Genomic DNA, 18477 nt, shown 5'->3' with positions numbered 1-18477 from the left:
CCTTTCCTTGAGGATCAGAGACACAGGAGCACATACCGGGGCTTGAGGAAGGAGGGACTTTACCCATGAGGCCCGATACACTGCTGAGGTGAAGCAGTTCATTTGCACATCATTATTTCTGACATGATAATGGTGAAGTTTTGCATAATTCCGGTTCATAACGTTTTTCAAGAAATAGAAAAGTAATAATTACCAACTACCAGCTATATCAGGCCAATAACTGACAGGGAATTGCAGTACAGAAATGCTAAACTACGTCACTACGGTCATTCAGAAAGAGTGTCACCACTACATAGTTTATCTTAGCATGAACTTCATTTCACTCGTCATGTCCATAATTTAAATTTTACCTCTGCATTGAACTCATCCTCAGCATTTAATGAGCAGTGGGCTGTTATAAAGCAACCGGGGAACAACTTGGTGTTCAGTGTCTCGCTAAAGGACACGTGGACACTTGGACATGTGGACAGTGGGATCGAACCGCCAACCTTCTGGTTATAGGATAACAAACTCTACCCATAATCACCGGATAGCAGGTTCCAAGTTTCATTTCACACTGTTACATGTCCCGCTCACTAAACTAACCAAATAACCTAAGAGATGAGTATCAAAATTGTGTTTGTTTTGACAAAAACTATTAGTAGCTGAAATGTTGAAATCAGATTTCTTAAATGTATTTCTAAATCAAAAACCCAGTATTGGTCAGGCCATGCTATAAACCTTCTGAAAATATAATCCATACAGAAGTCAAACATAAGCAGGTGCTTGTTTGATAAAAAAAGGGATATTTAATACCTTTAGGTGTTTCGAGTTATAGGAACCCTGGATAAAGAACGGCTACAAAAACACTAAAAACTGAATAATAATAATAATCTCTTTCCATTGTTTTGATGCCTGTCCACGCATTTATTTTCTGAACATCTACTCAGAAACAATTTCCGTAATTTTCCAAAAAATAACATACTAACTCATCTTTCATATATTTTAATATTTGGGGTTTCAATGGGGTCTTAATTAAGGACCTGTAATAATTAAGATCCTATTTTCCATTTTGCACTCCTTCAGATATTTCTAGGCTGAAAAGCTGCAAACCACAAGTCAAAGCATTCCACTTCCAAATCTTGTTCATCAGTGCTTCCCAGATAACAAAATGAATCCACCAACATGTTAACCGTCATACAGTATGTGGATGCAATATTAGGTCACCCAAAATAATCTGATTATTATCGCTGCCTTCTACCAATGAAGTTTAAATTGCTGATAATCCACTAGAGCCTGACAAGTTCTGTTTTTAGGCCATTCCAGATGGTTGAGATTTGGAAAAAAATATGTAAAACTATATATAGACTGATATTTCATTTTTACAGACAATATGTTTACAGTTAAAATAACAGTAAATTGGTAACACATCTTAATAGGAAATGGAAATTTTATAAATATAAATATATCTTATAGTATAAATAAAATCTTTCGCTTTAATTAAATACCTTTTTTGTATTATATATTTTTGTCGGTCTTGGTGCAAAACAACAGCCCACATTTAGACTGTGTTACGTTTGTAAAGAACAAAGCTGGTGACCAGACAACAGTCATGACAACGAGCTCTGGCACACGCAGCGATGCTTTCTAGATACAGTGCATGGAGTACATGGATGTGGCGGTCGTTCTAGTGTAGAGTCATTCCATGCAGTCTGGTTATCTGCAGACCAATCAGTTTCATTATCATTTATCAATGTGTTTCAGATATGACTCAACCTTTCATTATGCACGATTTAAACAAATGTACACCGAGTTACCATCTTATTAGATACACTTGTATAAACTGATGCAGAAATCTTGACTTTGACACTTTTTGTTGACATTGTTTTAGAAAGGAGTTGTTTTTTGTTGTTTTATCTTTGGGGCTGCAGTGATAGTGGGGTTGCTGAAACTGTTCTGTTCTCTGGACTGCATTATACTAAAAAGTGGATATTTTGTCAACATAAAAACACCTTTATTCTATATAAAAAAAATAAAACTTAGGAATCAGGAAGGTGTGACTTTACAGGAGATTCTACGGAAACATGTTTCTCTGAAACTACTTGTATTACTAAAGAGACCACACACACACACACACACACACACACACACACACACACACACACACACACACACACACACTACATTACATTACAGTCATTTAGCAGACGCTTTTATCCAAAGCGACTTACAATTCAGTATCTATCTACACACCGTAGACGCAGCTACAGGAGCAATTTTGGGGTTAAGTGTCTTGCTCAAGGGTTAGGGTTAGGTATTCTAAAATGAATCCTCACAACTGCATAGTTCATGTGAGACAGCTCTGTTCTAGTTTCTTTGTCTTTTCGTTCAGTTTCCTCTGAGTGTGTGTCTTTAGTTTCACAGATAACTGACTACAACGAGGCTTTGTGGATTGCACACAAAACATGCTTTCAGAAAACATAATGCTTGATTGTTGATTTTCCCTCGTAGCACATTGGACAATAGATGTGCTTCGGATTAATGTCCTGTAGCATTTATAGCTGGGAAGCCGTCCAGAAGCAGGAAATGTGAACTATTGTTATTACAACCAAAACCATCCATCAAGTCAAGATGCTTCATGATAAACAAAAAACGACCAGTAATTAACGGAAAAGACAATTCAGTGTGTGAGTGTGTGTGTGTGTGTGTGTGTGTGTGTGTGTGTGTGTGTGTGTGTGTGTGTGTGTGTGTGTGTGTGTGTGTGCTATCACAGGGACTTGCCAATAATCAAACTACTACTTGTTCAAAGGAAAAATCACTACAGAATAACTCAATGAGAGGATGTCTCACAAACCCATTTAACTACACTTCAGTTCACAAGCAGCTCCCCTTCTGATTGCATCTCACTTAGACATATTAATTAACCTGATTAAAAATGTGCCTCCAACACACCTCACAGCAAACCCTGATAACAGTATTGCTTCTCTGAACACTTGCTGCACTTAGAGCTGGGCGATATAGCCAAAATCTTCTATCTCGATACAGGTCATTTCATATCTAGATGGCGAGATAGATAGATATATATATATATATATATATATATATATATATATATATCACCATATAGCATGTTGTCTGTCCTATTTTTGTATATTCCTGTGTGAATACTTGACAAATGAAAAGTGCTACGTATTTTCAAATTGTATTAAGAACTTTAGTGCAAAATGAAGGTAACAGTTTCTAGAATAAATTCAAAGAATAAATATTCCCATGTAATACTAACTATGTTTACATGCATGCACACAAACACAGAGTAATCAGATAAAGACAATAGTTTGTGGGTTATTCCCACAAGCATAATTCTTATCGATTCAGATATTCAGAACAGTATGTGCTTGTTAATGTCAGTGTAGATGACATATTTGTGTATTACAATATGTTGATATGAGTCCATTGAAAGCGGTAAATTATCATATTGAATTATCGCCCAGCTCAAGCTGTGCTTGACACTTAATAACAAACCTTGATCAAAGCAGCCAAAACATGGCCGATTTACACCTTATTTATGCATCTGACAGTACAGCTAAACATGATTCACTGTATTGCACCATGATGCTAATTAGATCAACAAAACATTTACAAATGTCCATGACATAGACCTTGCTTTGTTCTTCATCTTTACTCCACTATAAACACACTCCACTATGATTCCAGGTGGAGAGCCCACGTTTTAACCACCAGAGCACACAGAGGAGGGAAAGCATCACATGCAATGCAAGGCTGAAAACTAAGAGCATATCAGACGTTTTACTGAAATAGCTTTGAGGGATCCTACCTGATGCAGTGAACTGACTGCTTCCCAGTGTGGTGGGCCTGTTCTTCGCTCCACTTACAGGTGGAGAGAACATCTGAAATGAAGAATATGGACCTACAATTAGAGCAAAGTCTCAACAGTGTAAAACCTAACATTCACAATATATTCTGATTTTTTCATAAATCAAGGATAGTCTGTCAAATCATATTAGCAAACACTAATATGAACTGATTAATTAGTCATGTTTTTTTTTCCTATTTGGTCGTCACACCTTTAAAAGCCCTCAGAGCTGTATGGCACCAAGAGGTAAAGACCGAAAAAGAGTAAAAAGTCATCCTACCGCACTAAAATCCAGCAGATCACTTAGTTCCTTGTCTGTTCCGAGAGCGGCAATCCGCTGCTGAGGATTCATCCTGGCGATCTAGAAACCTGAAGAAAACACAGTCCATCAGGTCACAGCGTGGCTGCTTTACTGCCACAGGAAATGACTGCCACGAGAGGTGATTGTTATGGATGCAGAATAAAGACCACCGCGGAGAAGTTAAGTTGCCTCTGGCATTGCAGCAAATAGAGACACTGACAGTTCAGCCACACCGCATGATGGATTAAAATAGTGCAAACGTTGCGTCCGCACCTTAAGTTTATTCCTCCACTGCGTTGATTAAAAAATAAAGATGCACCGATGCCATGGCGTGTTAAAGACCTGCAGCATCACACTGCTGCAGGAACATTTCTCTCTCTCTGGCAACACCGACATTTATGTTACTCACTGACGAGGCTGACGATGTTAATGTCGGTGGTTTGTGTGGCTCCACAAGCGAAACGATGGTTAGCGTTTACTGAGCCACATAACGTCCCCTTTTGCTAACTGGCTAAGGCTAGCTGCAGTTTCTGGTTAATTTGCATTGAAAAAAAACTAACGTTTTAGCAATGAGCTGTAGTGGTGGAAGACATTAGTGCAGAGAAGACTTATTTATCTAACGAGTGAAACATAAATTACATACTGGTTCAAAATAAGTAACTCAGCCAAACAAATATTTAACATGACAGTCTGTATCTCCAGCTCCACAATACAAAACGCAGTGATGGTCTTTTCTCAACTCCCAACTTCTTTCACTGGACCGAAAGCTTTTGGTGAACTCCCACTCATATTTTACCTTTTTTTCCGATTAAAATCCCGACTAGGGTGATCTGGTGAAGACACGCTTTCTTGCAAAACGCCAAAGAGCAAAAATGTGGGGTTTAAACGACAATACCTGCGTAAAATATCCTCTATATATCAGTTACGAGTTTCCCTTAGGCAGACATTTTTGGTTTGCAAAAGCCTCAGCACCACGATGACACTGGTTATGTATCCCTCCGCCGAGCACAGCGACATGATGGTCCCACACAGCAGGAGATGCTGCAGGAGTCAGAGCACACTGTCTCGGGTCACACTGGTGCACCACATGTCTGTCTCTGCTTTATTAAAGGTGCATCTAAAAGAGTCTACAGACATATTTACCTTTTAAATGCAAGGTATTCCTTGAGAACAAATTATGTTCAAAACGTGCCACGATTGTTATGTTGTTGTTTTTTAAAGCTTTGTCCATAGCTTTTCTCTCAAAGCTTCTATTTCTTCAGATCAGCAACGTAAATGTTAAGTATTACAGCATAGAAGCACATTTGCATTGGATTTAATGGAAACTTGGAGTTGACAATCTACACACATTGCACAGAAGGCAGTGGGGTGGGTGTCAGTAGGGGCATAACAACAAATTGCACAGGTTAGTCAGCTCGCTCCTCTGCTGGCAGCCCTGCACCCCTGCAGCTCTCTTCTCTCTCTCCGTCTATGAATTCATGTCCCATTAATATGCATTACTAACTCTACTTCTTCCCCAGAGTCTTTGTGCTTCATCACCTTGCAGGTTTCCATGTATCGTGGTCATGTCTTCCGCCATGGCCCTGCTGACACCAACTGCTACTATCGTTATTATTAGTCACATTGCTATTACTATTACTGATACCATTAATGCTTTTCTTTAATTTTCTATAATATCCACTACTGCTGTTATTATAGTCGTCATTTTTCCATCATTATTCTGCTCACTTCTTACATTATATGAATTATTTATATCATATGCATTGACTGTGATGTAACTCTGTTATGTTGTTCATTCTGTACACGTGACATCTATTGCACTTCTGTCCATCCTGGGAGATGGGAGAGGGATCCCTCCTCTGTTGCTCTCCCTAAGGTTGCTTTCTTTTTTTTCTCCCCATTAAAGTTTTTTTTGGTGAGTTTTTCCTGTTCCGATGTGAGCGTCCTGGGACAGAGGGTGTCGTATGTGTACAGATTGTAAAGCCCTCTGATGCAAAGTTGTGATTTGTGATTTTGGGCTATACAAAATAAATTTAATTGAAATGAATTGAATTGGATACAAACTTCTTCACAAAACTATGTCTTTCTCTTTCAGTGTCTGCAATTTCAGCACCAGATGTGTTAAGATTAATATAAGAAATCATCTTTAGTTTTGTTGTTCATGGTTTTCTTGTTTTTTCAGCTGTTTTCAACTGCTTTTATTAGTCCAGTAACCTACAGCATGAAGTTTCTTGGATGCAATTATATGCTTTATTGGCTGACATTTTCTCAGTAATAGGCATTTAGTGTATTTGCATGCTGTGGGTTAATGCAGACAGGTCTATCTTTCAAGCACAAAATTAAAATACAATATGCCAATTCACAGGAAATGATGTATGCATGTACTAAACATGATTTGATGCCAGTGGCTAATCAATTTTATTTGGATTCTCTCATTAGTGGCATGATTTGGAAACAATGGATATTGTTTTATTCAAAACATTATAAATAGCATAGCATTATTTCCTCTTTGAGTCTGCATAGAGTGGTGCACCATACTGAGTTGTTGCTTCATGATTTCACATCACATTACTCATCAACTTTGTCCCTTGCCTTAAGTAGAATAAAGTGTTATGATGCACCACTTTTTTGAGGGGGATGACAATTGATGTAATCATGAAGTAATCATGAAGTAATGAGTAGCATTTCATTATTGTGTAGCAGCTCAGGGTGGACCAATTTTTACTTCAGGCCAGGCACAAACCTGGTGAGTAATGAGACAGGTAATCATGAAGTAATGATTCAGTACTCAGGAGTCACAAAAATATAAACTGGATGGGTAATAATGAAGTAATGAGATCAGTAAGAAACTAAACATGTCTGCTTGTTAACTTTTGTAGAGACTGTGCATTTATTGTGAAGGGTTCAGACCAGAAGTGGTGTTGGTGTTGGCGGAAATCAGGCGGGCTTTTGAAAACAAGCTAGGTTTAAGTTGTTGCTATTAAGACTAATCTCTTTTTAAAGAAATAGAGAAACAAGGAGCGTTTTCTCCATGGCTAAACAGCGGGAGAAAACCACACAACCCTCCGATATTAATCAGACTTCAGCTCCAGTGGCGAAGAAATCGAAAGCAGCCCGTCGATCTGAAGAAGGTCTGAGAGCGAGGAAGGAAAGCGACCGTCTGCGAGTGAAAACAAGGATAAACATCTCTTACAGCTTCACAAGGTGGAGGAAACTAAAAGAAGAAAAGAATCTACGAACTGACGCAGACGTTGCTAACTATCTCTTGAACTTGTAAGTATTTGGTGAAAGCCACATCGGGTCATATTTCTGACTGATAAAAGCATAGCGGGACCTCAGTTGTGAGGTAACAAATACACGTCATCAAAGCTCATATAGCAGGTTAGGATAAATATTACAATGCATATCTGTAAAAATACACACTGTATCCTTTGTAGTCACATATCCAACTCTTCTTCTTTTCGTTATTGAACAAAATGTGAATGTTTAATTTAAAGCAGGAGTTTCAGGACGTTTCTAAAGTGACGTTCTGCTAGTCAGGTGTGTTCAGGGAAGTAACGCGTGTTAATGTCAGCTTTGACAGCTCGGCTTTGCGCTGCTAAAATGTGGCGGTGCCTGCAAACCAAAACAGCCTGTTGAAATATTTAATACGTACCAATACAGAAGCATAGATTGCTTAAACATTTCCCCTTTTTCGTCAAATGCTCTTAAAGAGCACAGTCCGTAAAACCGTAGACTGTATAGCGTAAAACACCGGTCAGCGTTGGGGACTACTTTTTCCTCCGCGCTGGCGAGAAACCAGACAAGAGGACCCTCTGTAAAGTTGGGTTCATATTGACCATGGCTGTGGCTTGGGAATGTGCAACGTGTTTAATGAAAGTATCAGTCTTTTAGAAGTCTGGTACACATTTTACTTGTCATTACCTCCTGCAGCTGCTTTGTGGATTAATTGTTTTTAATTAATATTCATCGTTAGGTGTTTTAACTATTGAAGTTGCATTAGATAGATAGATAGATAGATAGATAGATAGATAGATAGATAGATAGATGCTCTAATGTTCTCAGGTATGTGGCCAATTTTAAAACAAGACATTTTGTTTCTCATTGTGATGATGAGTTTGCGTTGCCTACAGTTTACGTGAGGATATTCATACCTCTACAGCTGCATGAAGTGAAAGAGGAGGCAGCCCTTGACTGAAACTTTTATGACTGAAAATGGAAACTTAAAACTGAAATTTTAAAGAAAATTAGGGTGTGGAGTGAAGAGCAGCCATGGGTGGTGGATGAGCTTGAACACTTGCCATTGACTGCAGCGACCTGAATTTGAACCTTTACTCCTACAAAGAGCTTTTTTGGCTTTTTTGCTGTGAGATGAATTTGTTTAACTCAGCTTTGACCAAAACTTAACAACCAACATGTACGAGTTACCTTAACACCCTAAAAGATAGAAAATTCAGTATGTAAATAAATATTTGGAAGCACTTAAAGCAGAGTGAAAAACAAGCTGTGAACCTTTTGAGAAACGAGTGGGATGCTGGTGCATCACAAGGGGTTTCCCCTCCCATCTTATGCAGATGTTTTATTGAATCTGGCCTGTTACACCTACAGGAGCTTCAGACAACTCTGCCCCAAAAATGTATATGCCTAACTATTTCTGTGTGTGAACTAAGAATGAGGTTTTCAGCTGTAATTTAGCAAATCTCAGTTAAAACAGGGTAAGGCATGGGGTGCAGTGTGCTGATACAAAATTAAAGGTTCTGCTTATTTCAACCTGTTTCATTATGAAAACACACTCTTTATGCATTAAGCTGAAACTGTAGCAAATATAAAACCATTTTCACTGTACACCCTGTTAGGCAACACGTATTATTTACTATTATAAATATATAGGACCCAATCGTTGAATATGGGAATGTGGTAACTACTAATCATATTTATTATAGGTCTTTATTACACATTAGTTACATAACAAAAGTTGTCCAATCATGTCATATAGATAGACCTCGGGAACCCAGTGTTGAATTTGGCTTTACTGTCTTGTCTGACTCGTTAAGAGGTTGTTCTGAAAAAAAATGCGACTGAATTAATTTAAGAATTATATATTGTGTGTGTTTGTGTGTGTGTGACAACTGTTGGAAAACAAACAATTTGTGTCAAAATCACATTACTGTTATAGAAATTAATTTTCTGTTACCTCACTCATACAAAGTGCAATAGTTAAAAGTGTTTTCATACAGATTTTGCACAAAACTTTAAAGCTGCTATTGAGGAACTTTCATATTGTGTTGATTTTGGCGGTCCCTGTGGACAAAAGCGGTAGTTAAAGCTCCTCCCGCTGAAGCTCTGACTGCAGGGTGAAGCAGGATCTGGGTTCGGTGGAGATCTGGTTGATGCTGGAGGCCACGCTGGACTCGGAGCAGATGGAGTTTCTGGTGAACCTGCATGATTTCACCTGATTTCACTGGAATCTGACCTGGTGACAGCGATGACATGCATTAAGAAAAACTATATAGAAATAGACAATCTTCTCGTTTATGGTCTTCTTTACTTATAGAGGTCATATAGTAGCATCAGTATTAAATTAAGACATAAAAGTTCCTCACAGTAACTGAAAGAAATAAAGAGTCCTAGAATAACCAGTGGACACTCCAGCAACTTAAACCATGTGGAGTTCAGAGGATAGGTTTGTGTTTGTTCTGCAACTCAACGCCATTTAAATGTATTAACAATAAAGACACCTCTAAAGATAATTTCTACGAGTGTGATACTTAATGCCAGCCTATTTAGACAACAAAAAGGTTTAAACTTTTACATTAACACCTATAAGTCATGGAGGAGGAGATCATTTGTCATATAAAACAGGTTATCTCACATCCTGAGACATGGACACATAGCATGCACCTCTGCCCTGTATTGTTGATTCCAGACTGCCACCTGTTGGACAAAATCAGATCACACAAAGTTCACCAGAAGTTCTTCACTGATGAAAATATCCAGATACGCAAATTGTTTTAACACCTTTTTTTTTTTTTTTTGCTTTATTTTCAAGATTTCAGAAATTTGAAATAGGAATTAGTAAACAAGAGACAAAACACACATTTAGAATTTACTGTAAACAGATGTTTCTGAGCTATGCAGTCATTTTAGAAACAGTTTAAATGTACATTCAGTTTATGTGAAGGAACTTTTTGCTGTGGTTAAAAACGTTTTCTTCCTCGGGGCTCTACAGTAAGGGTTGCCATTGGCTACCATTTAGAGAAACTGGAAACCAAATCTTGACCTTTGGTTGCCAGCGATAGCAACCGCTTTTTAACGTTTAAAAAATTGGAACAGCAAATATTTAAATACTGCTGTTACAGTTGGAACCGTAACCAGACAACGCTGCATGTGCGTTTGCTCTGGTGTGTGCACAGGCAGCTGTTTTAGGGACAATGGTGAGGAAATTAAGTTGTTTGACTGTGGGGTAAAAATGTCTATAATGCATTGTATGTTAATAATTCAATATGTAAATGTATTGATAGATACTAAGCATTATCTAGTGATAACATTTTAAACCCACAATTTTAAATCTGTAGTTCTGAATGCCTCCAACAGTGGTGGCCTAGATTTCATAGACAGCTCTTTTAACAATAAACTCAGGGTTGTCACGTTTCCTGGAAAACATGGAAAACTGTTTTTCTTCGCCGTGTTCCAGTCATGATAAATAAGTGGGGAAAAATCAAATATCTTGGAAAATCTTGTGTCATCCTGGAAAATTGTTTCAACATTCTTCTATTTTGCTCAAGTTTAGAATGAACTACAGGCCTGTCTATCAGATTAGCCCCCCAAAACGAATAACTCAACATTCTTTGTATTTCAGTTCACTAATGTTTACAATCGATACAGCCAGCTAGATATACCTATCGTCTCTAAATATATATTGACTTCTAACCTCCCCGACTACTACACCTCCCAGAATGCATAGCGACAACGTCTGTACGCTCAACGGTCACGTTCACCAACTGCCTGAGCAGACCGTTGGTCGCTGTACTAAAGTCACAAATGATGGAAGTCGTCGGTCTATAATTGACCGGCTGTTATCTGTGTACCGATGCCGGGGATGTGCTCCGTACCGGGCTGTAAGGGCTACAAGAAGGCGAGGTCACAGGGGGTGGTGTTCCACTCTCTGCCCACCAGAGACCCGGAGCGATGCAGGACGTGGCTAAAGGCCATCCAGAGCCCCAGGTTTGATGAAGACACACCAGTTAGTAAATACGGCAATATACGAGTATGCAGCCAGCATTTCAAACCGGGGGATTACGAGCCGGACAGACAAGCAGAACTCATGAAAACAACGCCCCGGAAAATCCTCAAGTTCGACTTAATTCCAACTATTTTCTCCGGGAGGCAGCGAGAGAACCTCAGCACGTCTGTGCCAGCAGGAGACAGGAGCCGGACGGAGGTAAACACTTCATTTTAACGTTGACTGTAAGAGGTTTTACAAGTAAGATGAAAAACTATGGCGTTCAATAAGCGGAGGGGAAACGATGGCCACAGTGTATGTCTCGTGTACATTAGAGTCACACAGCTGTTAGAAAAAGTTCACCCTCGATCTTTAAGGAAAACCTAGTGCGTCATCTCACAACACCTGATGTTCTGAAAGTAACGTTATCTATAATGATTCCAATATATAATATATTTTTAACACATTTAAAAAAAATATGAACTGGTGATTTGTATGAATTATAATGTAATACATGTATATTTATGTTTCAATATACTCTTAACAAATATAACTGTCATTAACACGTTTGAATATTGTTTCAGGTCAATTTATCATGGACATATGTCTTCAGGCCACTATATTTGGATTAAGAAACATTTTTTTAACTTGAGAAATGGGTTGAAATATTTCTTACTGTGAAGTAACAGAATATGCATTAACCCAGATGATTTTAAGAGTTTTTACAGGACTCTTCAAATACCTCCTGAACAATAATTAGTGTCGTTAAAATACCGTCTGGGTTTTTCAAAATAACCAGAGTTTAATTTTGGTGTAAAAACAAACGTTTCACTTTGAGAGTTGAATGTAATGTAAGCACTTGTTTAATTTTGTTTGTACATCTTCTCAGGCTTCTTCTTTGAGTGTCCAAGGTACTGGTGTGGATATCGCATCCTCTTCTCCCTCCCTGCCAATTCCTGTGAGTATAACACATGTCATTGCCTGCCTGTTTTCTTTGTGAATAAGTTATATTAACACGCTGTCATAAGTTATGTATGTGGGTATCGTGAACCCTAACTAGCTGAGTTGCACACACAGCTACTTGTAACTAATTTTGACATCTGTCTCTGTTATCCAAGATGGCCTCAGGAGCTCCAAGTACGTTGTCCCAGCCTCCTCCTCCAGCTGAACTCGGCCAACGTTTGAGCAGCGTGGCACCTGTGGACCGTCTGAGTGAGAGCCTCCAACCCGAGACTGAGTTAAGCTCAACAGCAACATCAAAATCAGATGAGAACACGGAAAAAGACTTGAGTCAGTCAAAGACTATTGTGAATGACAGCTGTTTGATGGAGCTTTTAAGAAGTGTCAGACATGTGGACAGCACATAACCAAAAAGAAGGTGTCTCACTGTGGTGCACAGAAGAAGGTGAGGTGGAGCTGCCTTGGCGGACACAGGGGCATATGGATGTCATCGCCTCACCTTTGGGAGGCGTTTCCTGAAGTCCACCTCCTCACAACTCTTTCCGTTCTTTTTTCTGGAGGCACTTTTACACACTTTAAAAAATGGGCCAAACACCTGCACCTTAATTTTATGGGGCCTAAAACCTTTTTTGAAATTCAAAAGGCGTACCTCAACCCAGAAATGAAACCGATGAACAGGACTGAGCAGGAAGGGATCTTTGCAAAGGAGGTCCACCAGCGACCTGAAGGAACTCGTCTTCACATTTCAGGTGATGGTTGCTGTGATTCTCCTGGTTTCAGCATCAAGAACTAAAAAGTTTGACAACAAGTGCAACTTCTAACATAAAACATGAGGGAATGTCAGGGCCCTTCAGTAAACAGTGGAAATTATTCAGTGAATTAATCAATAACACCACAGTATGAAAAAGACCACTACATTAATGAGCCAGAAACTAAAATCTCAGTACTTGTAACTGAATGTCTTCTCGTTTTTACTTTGAAGATCCTCTGAAGAAAATGAAGGCCAAGTCGAGGAGAAGAGAGAAGAGAGAAGAGAGCACTATCGTCAAGGTGAGGCAGCATGTACAGGCTATACATATCAAAGAGGACCTGATTCTACACAACCAAATCAGTTTACTTTTAATGGAGAGCACTGATTAGCATGAAAAACTGTTGTATAAAGTCATCTGTGGATCAAAAGGAAACTATGGAAAGCCAATAATAGTTACTCGAGTGACATCAGTCAGGTGTTTGTGGTTGGGAGACAACAATTTTGAAGCAGAAAGCTCATCTTGAACTGGGCTTGTGGAGCCGAAAAGAAGTGAGCAGGGCAGCCCTAATAACCAGCCATTCATTTGAATGTAATAAAAAAAAATAGAGGGACTGGTAGTTCAATTTGATAAAACTGATAGGTGAAAAATGAGTTATGGCTTTATTGGATGAACTTCTTAGTCACACCTAGTAATGGAGTATGAGGTCACAGTTTTCCAGGAAGTGTAACTCCCCATGGGACCATGAATAAATATATATATATATATATATATATATATAAATAAAAAAGAAAAAACAAGTAGATGATGATGTCAGACCTGACCTCTGATAGATAATTCAGTTTAAAAACGTCTGCTATCTCATGGATTGTCTGCTGTTCACTGGGATGTCAGTACTTGATGTGCTGGTGCAAGTCACTCCACAAGTAAGTTTATTGAATTCTCCTCATTATCAATTTTGTCTCCCCAGTCTGTATGTAATATATTTGGTATAGATATAAAGAGTAGTGCTTAAATATCTATCATGCCTGTTGTATGCATTGCCTTGTCTTTTCTTTGTCATATGTCCTACCATGTATCCTCATCTATTAGTTCAAAATAAAGTGAAAAAAACATCAATAAAGACATTTAAAGTTGTTTTTTTTAATCTACACAACAAAACAGTGTGCCTTGATTTCCTGGAAACCCCATAACTAATATTTGTTGTCATATTTTTTGATATTATTGAGATACTAGGGATGAGACTCTTACTTTTACAAGTATCAAATAACTCTTTTACCATATAAATTACCATCAAAAGATGACTTGTCATTTGAAAGTTTCGTAGGCAAGAAAACTGATTAGTCGTCTAATTGACTAAGAGCAGCGAGGCACATCAAGAAGTAAAATATCTTTAAAAAATATGAAGCTCTTTTACTTTGTTGGCTACAGACCAGAACTCTGTATGATTTTATAGCTCAGTGGTGATTGAAGGCCATGTTTCTCTATTGTGGGGTCAAGAAGTGGTTCAATATACAAGCTGGTGATTGTAGTTTTTACAATATCCTGTTCAAGAATTTTTAATGAAACTAACATCCAAGTTGTGATTGTCTTTTCCACTCTTAACTGAATCTCAACTGGGTTTTTATTACTATGCCTTCACATCACAAACTTTTCAGCTGCTAGTAAACTTTTAGATCCTGTATTTCACTTTCACTCTAAACATTAGGTTTCATATATACATATCTTTAATATATTTACTATTTTCAGTTTGAAGACGAAACATTTCTTTTTTTACTAATAGTTGTGCAGTTGTCTGTTAAAAAAAAGGAGATCCTCTCTTTAGTCTTGGTTGCAGTACCTGTGAGTTGAGTTGTTCTCGCAACAACTCACTTTTTTACCAAACATAGCTCACCCTCCTGAAATATACACCATTCCAATAATTGAAAATATAATATAAAGTTGTACTAATGCATGCTTAACATTTCCAGATGAGGCTTTGTGTCTAATGCCAGTGTTTTTTTGTTTTTTTTTACAGTTATGAAAAAAGATCCTCGATATCTACTGGAACGTGTATGCAAGAGCCTTCTGCACTATCAAGTCTTGGGTGTGTGTCGGCATCTGAAAGGTAAACCTTGCCTTGTTTTCTCACTCACCAGTTATATGAACAGAACACCCTCAAATGGCATTGTAATGCTTTGCGTCACCGTATGGCTTCTGCGTTGGATCACATTATATTTTACAGGCGTTCATGTTGGTGTCACACTAAACCATTAATGTCCACATGCTGTAACTGACTTTCTGCATGTGTCTGCAGAGGTAAACAGCGCCAACGAGATGATGTGGAACATCAGAGTGAAACCACACATGTGGCAACAGAGGTGGACTGGCTCCAGGACAGGTTAATGTTGATCTTTTTGAGAATGTACATTTCAGTAGGTTTATATATCTGTCAGTACTGTATCCACTTTACCCAGATACATTGTCACCCTCTGTCTTATTCAATGCCCTCTCTGTACTTTGTCATTTTCAGCTTTGAGGAGATGGAGGTCACCATTGACGACGATGACTGCAACAGTGTGAAGAGCCGACTGTAATTGTATACCATACTATATTAGACAGGATATACAGTATATTGTATCTAAAATGTTGCTTCTGTGGCTTATTTAATTCTAGTATCATTGTTTTTATCTAATAGATCTGACTTGGATAGTGATCTTAAAAACATTGTAGAAACAAGTGAGCTGAGCGCGGTAAAGGCTGAGGACAGCTGTGATGAAGACGTCTACACACCAATAGTTCCTCAGAGGTACGTAGACGCCTTTGATGAGGCCTCATTTTCCAGAGTCAGGATCTTGAAGTGAATCATATGTACTCTGAATATATTGAATAGAACAAACTTGCTTTGTTTTTGTTTTTATCTTCCTTTAGAAGACATCTACTTTTTTGTTTTCTGTATTTCCTTCCATCTTCAACTCATTGTTGCTCACATCTCATTATAGAAGGGAACAACTTTCCAGATACACCTATATAGTAGAGACACAGATTCATGTTGGGTTGAATCATAAATAGCCTACTTAAGATTCTGAACAAGAACATTGTTTACTATTCAACCATAAAACCACCTTTTAAAGTTATTTATTTAGTTTGACTGGGTTCTTTGGCCAAATAGTGCAAAGAGTAAAAAACTGTCTTTGGATTTTGTAATTTTATGCAAACCATCTGTGTCAGTCTGTTGTCTTTTATTACAGCTCCACAGCCTCTGAGCTTTTACTGGAATGTGAAGAAGAGGAGCTGGAGCCATGGCAGAAACACACTTTATGTGTTCACCTGAAACAAGAGGATGATGCTGGAGAGTTTAGTATGTCACACCAAATTCTTGAAGAAACATGTTGGTGTTGAGGTTTTCAAACATTGCAGTTATGTACTCTTTTTTTTTTTTAAAACGCAAATAACTTTAGAGTTGAGAAATGTCATTATGTATGCATTTCAAAATGACCTGTTTCTGTTTGTTGAATATTGATAGTGTATCATAGTATTTATGCTTGAGTGGTATTTAGAAACATAAAAGTTAGTTCATTGATGGATTGAGCTAAACTTATAGAATGTCTGTCACTGTAACAAACACTCTCACCAAAGATGTTCATTTGCTAAAGTTAACTTGCATCCTGTTGAAATGTCTGATTTGTTCTTCTTATATGTTCTCATAGGTAATGACCAAACAGACTGTAAGCCAGATTCTTTAACTCTTCAGAGCTGGTCAGCTTGTCAGCGCACACTAACACCTGAAGCCTTTGGTGTTGTCCACACTTCTGAGGTGCATCAAATCAGCAGCAACCCTGTGTCCTTATCCAGTGTCCGGAGTCCTAAAGTATATGCAACATCATCTAACCAGCTGCTTTCAGACCAGTCCAACTCACAGACCCTCTCGGTACCCTTTTCTCTGCCGCACTTTACTGTAGTTAAACTTGAATCAACTGGCACATCAAACAATGAATAATGAACTTTAGTGTACCAACAGTCATAATGGGTAAGTTCACAAGGTGTGATAAATATAATGTCTTATGTACAATGTACAATTGAATAACATGCAGGTTATTTGCACATCCAAGTGACTATTGGCTCTTTCTGTCTGGCGACAGTCTGGTGAGCCCTGCACACAGCACCTGTTGCCTAATTTTTCAAGTCCAATTTTTAAAAAAACTCCTTTTAGTGGTACCTGTGGTACCGGCATCTCTGTTACATTCCACATCAAAGATTTTATTGTACATTGTTATTGTGTACAGTCAAAATAAATTATTAAATCAAAACCCATGTTCTGGTGCTTCGTTGCTTGGTTATTAAACATTTTGATACAAAATACTCCTCAAATAAATATATTAAAATAAAATACAAAATACTGGTGCAAGAAAATTTAACAAAATACAATACATGTATTTTGTATTTAAAATATAGGAAATACTTTTTTCTGGATTTTCCATTTTCTCACAATTTGGTATAGCAGAGCATTCAGGTTTGGGCTATATAATGTACACAAAGCTCTGGTGAACCCCACAAAAAGGAAGAACAGTCACAGAATGTCAGTGTAACTAAGCCTTACTGTACTTAACTACAGTTGTAGACCACCACAGTCTTGTGTGACCCAGTGCTTACTGCCACTAACAATCAGGTATAAACAATATGACTTAAGTGGGGAAAATCACATGAACTATGTGGACCATGGTAGTTTTTTACTTTGGAAAGGGAACATACCGTATTTTCCGCACTATAAGGCGCACTTAAAAGCCTTTAATTTACTCAAAAAACGACAGTGCGCCTTGTAATCCGGAGCGCCTTATATATGGATCAATTGGTTAATTGGTTGATCCATACTGGTTGTACACGGCGCTCTGTCAAAATGTTTCAGTACGACTGGTAAACTACAAAGCCGCACCGCTTGCAGCATTACGGCTACCGTAGTCAGGGGCGTCGCCGAAGTAATAGCGGTAAACACCGGTACTATGCTTACTCCTAGTCCAACACCACTTGTGTGTATAAAGACCCCAAAATGGCACCTTTCAAGAGACACGCTTACGACGCTGAGTTCAAACTCAAGGCTGTCAGCTACGCAGCCGAACATGGGAATAGAGCAGCAGCGAGAGAATTCAACATTAATGAATCAATGGTACGGAAGTGGAGGAAGCAAGAAGATGACCTGTGCCAAGTAAAGAAGACTAAAAAGAGTTTCCGAGGGAACAAAGCGAGATGGCCACAGTTAGAGGACAAACTCGAACAGTGGGTTGTTGAACAGACAGCAGCAAGTAGAAGCGTCTCTACAGTCACTATTCGAATGAAGGCAACAGCGCTAGCACAGGACATGAACATCGATGAATTTCACGGCGGTCCTTCTTGGTGCTTTCGTTTTATGAAAAGA

At 38.4% G+C, this 18477-nt stretch overlaps 2 protein-coding genes across 9 annotated transcripts in view; one reads left to right on the top strand and one right to left on the bottom strand.

The window, feature by feature from the left end:
* The window catches only part of tcf12 (transcription factor 12), a 75121-nt gene extending 70028 nt beyond the window's left edge, over positions 1-5093 (bottom strand). For 3 of the 6 annotated variants that reach the window (XM_068730304.1, XM_068730309.1, XM_068730310.1), the window contains exons 1-3: positions 4951-5093; positions 4134-4222; positions 3815-3887 (exon numbers count right to left, since the gene is read on the bottom strand). In XM_068730304.1, the coding sequence (XP_068586405.1) occupies positions 3815-3887; positions 4134-4205 (145 nt within the window). In that variant the 5' untranslated portion in view covers positions 4206-4222; positions 4951-5093. Of the gene's footprint in view, positions 1-3814; positions 3888-4133; positions 4223-4427; positions 4532-4563; positions 4673-4797; positions 4846-4950 lie in introns of those variants that run through there. The other 3 variants (XM_068730307.1, XM_068730305.1, XM_068730306.1) reach the window with 3 other exon arrangements.
* A 2008-nt stretch (positions 5094-7101) lies between these two features.
* On the top strand, positions 7102-17378 carry LOC137887910 (uncharacterized). 3 transcript variants are annotated; one of them, XM_068731159.1, is made up of 8 exons: positions 12739-13085; positions 13319-13386; positions 15103-15192; positions 15382-15465; positions 15598-15657; positions 15763-15873; positions 16316-16425; positions 16775-17378. In XM_068731159.1, the coding sequence occupies exons 3-8, from the start codon at positions 15140-15142 to the stop codon at positions 17062-17064; spliced, it is 708 nt and encodes a 235-aa protein (XP_068587260.1). In that variant the 5' UTR covers positions 12739-13085; positions 13319-13386; positions 15103-15139; the 3' UTR covers positions 17065-17378. The 3 variants fall into 3 exon arrangements, with proteins under 3 accessions (XP_068587258.1, XP_068587259.1, XP_068587260.1); XM_068731157.1 differs by lacking the exons at positions 12739-13085; positions 13319-13386 and adding an exon at positions 7102-7427; XM_068731158.1 differs by lacking the exons at positions 12739-13085; positions 13319-13386 and adding an exon at positions 7102-7427 and having other exon boundaries at positions 16316-16483; positions 16775-16862.
* The last annotated feature ends 1099 nt before the right edge of the window (positions 17379-18477 follow it).

Source organism: Cebidichthys violaceus, unplaced genomic scaffold, assembly GCF_023349555.1.
Source record: "Cebidichthys violaceus isolate CVI_PGR_0920_01 unplaced genomic scaffold, fCebVio1.0.p SCAF_5, whole genome shotgun sequence".
NCBI classification, from domain to species: domain Eukaryota; kingdom Metazoa; phylum Chordata; class Actinopteri; order Perciformes; family Stichaeidae; genus Cebidichthys; species Cebidichthys violaceus.
Note: the sequence above shows the minus strand (reverse complement) of the source record. Positions and strands in the feature narration are given on the sequence as shown.

Excerpts from the sequence above, each read along its gene's own strand:
- LOC137887910 (XM_068731157.1), top strand. The coding sequence starts at position 7,186 with ATGGCTAAACAGCGGGAGAAAACCACACAACCCTCCGATATTAATCAG. Across the intron at positions 7,428-15,102 it reads GCTAACTATCTCTTGAACTT|TTATGAAAAAAGATCCTCGA; the intron begins GTAAGTATTTGG and ends TTTTTTTTACAG. Across the intron at positions 15,193-15,381 it reads TGTGTGTCGGCATCTGAAAG|AGGTAAACAGCGCCAACGAG; the intron begins GTAAACCTTGCC and ends ATGTGTCTGCAG.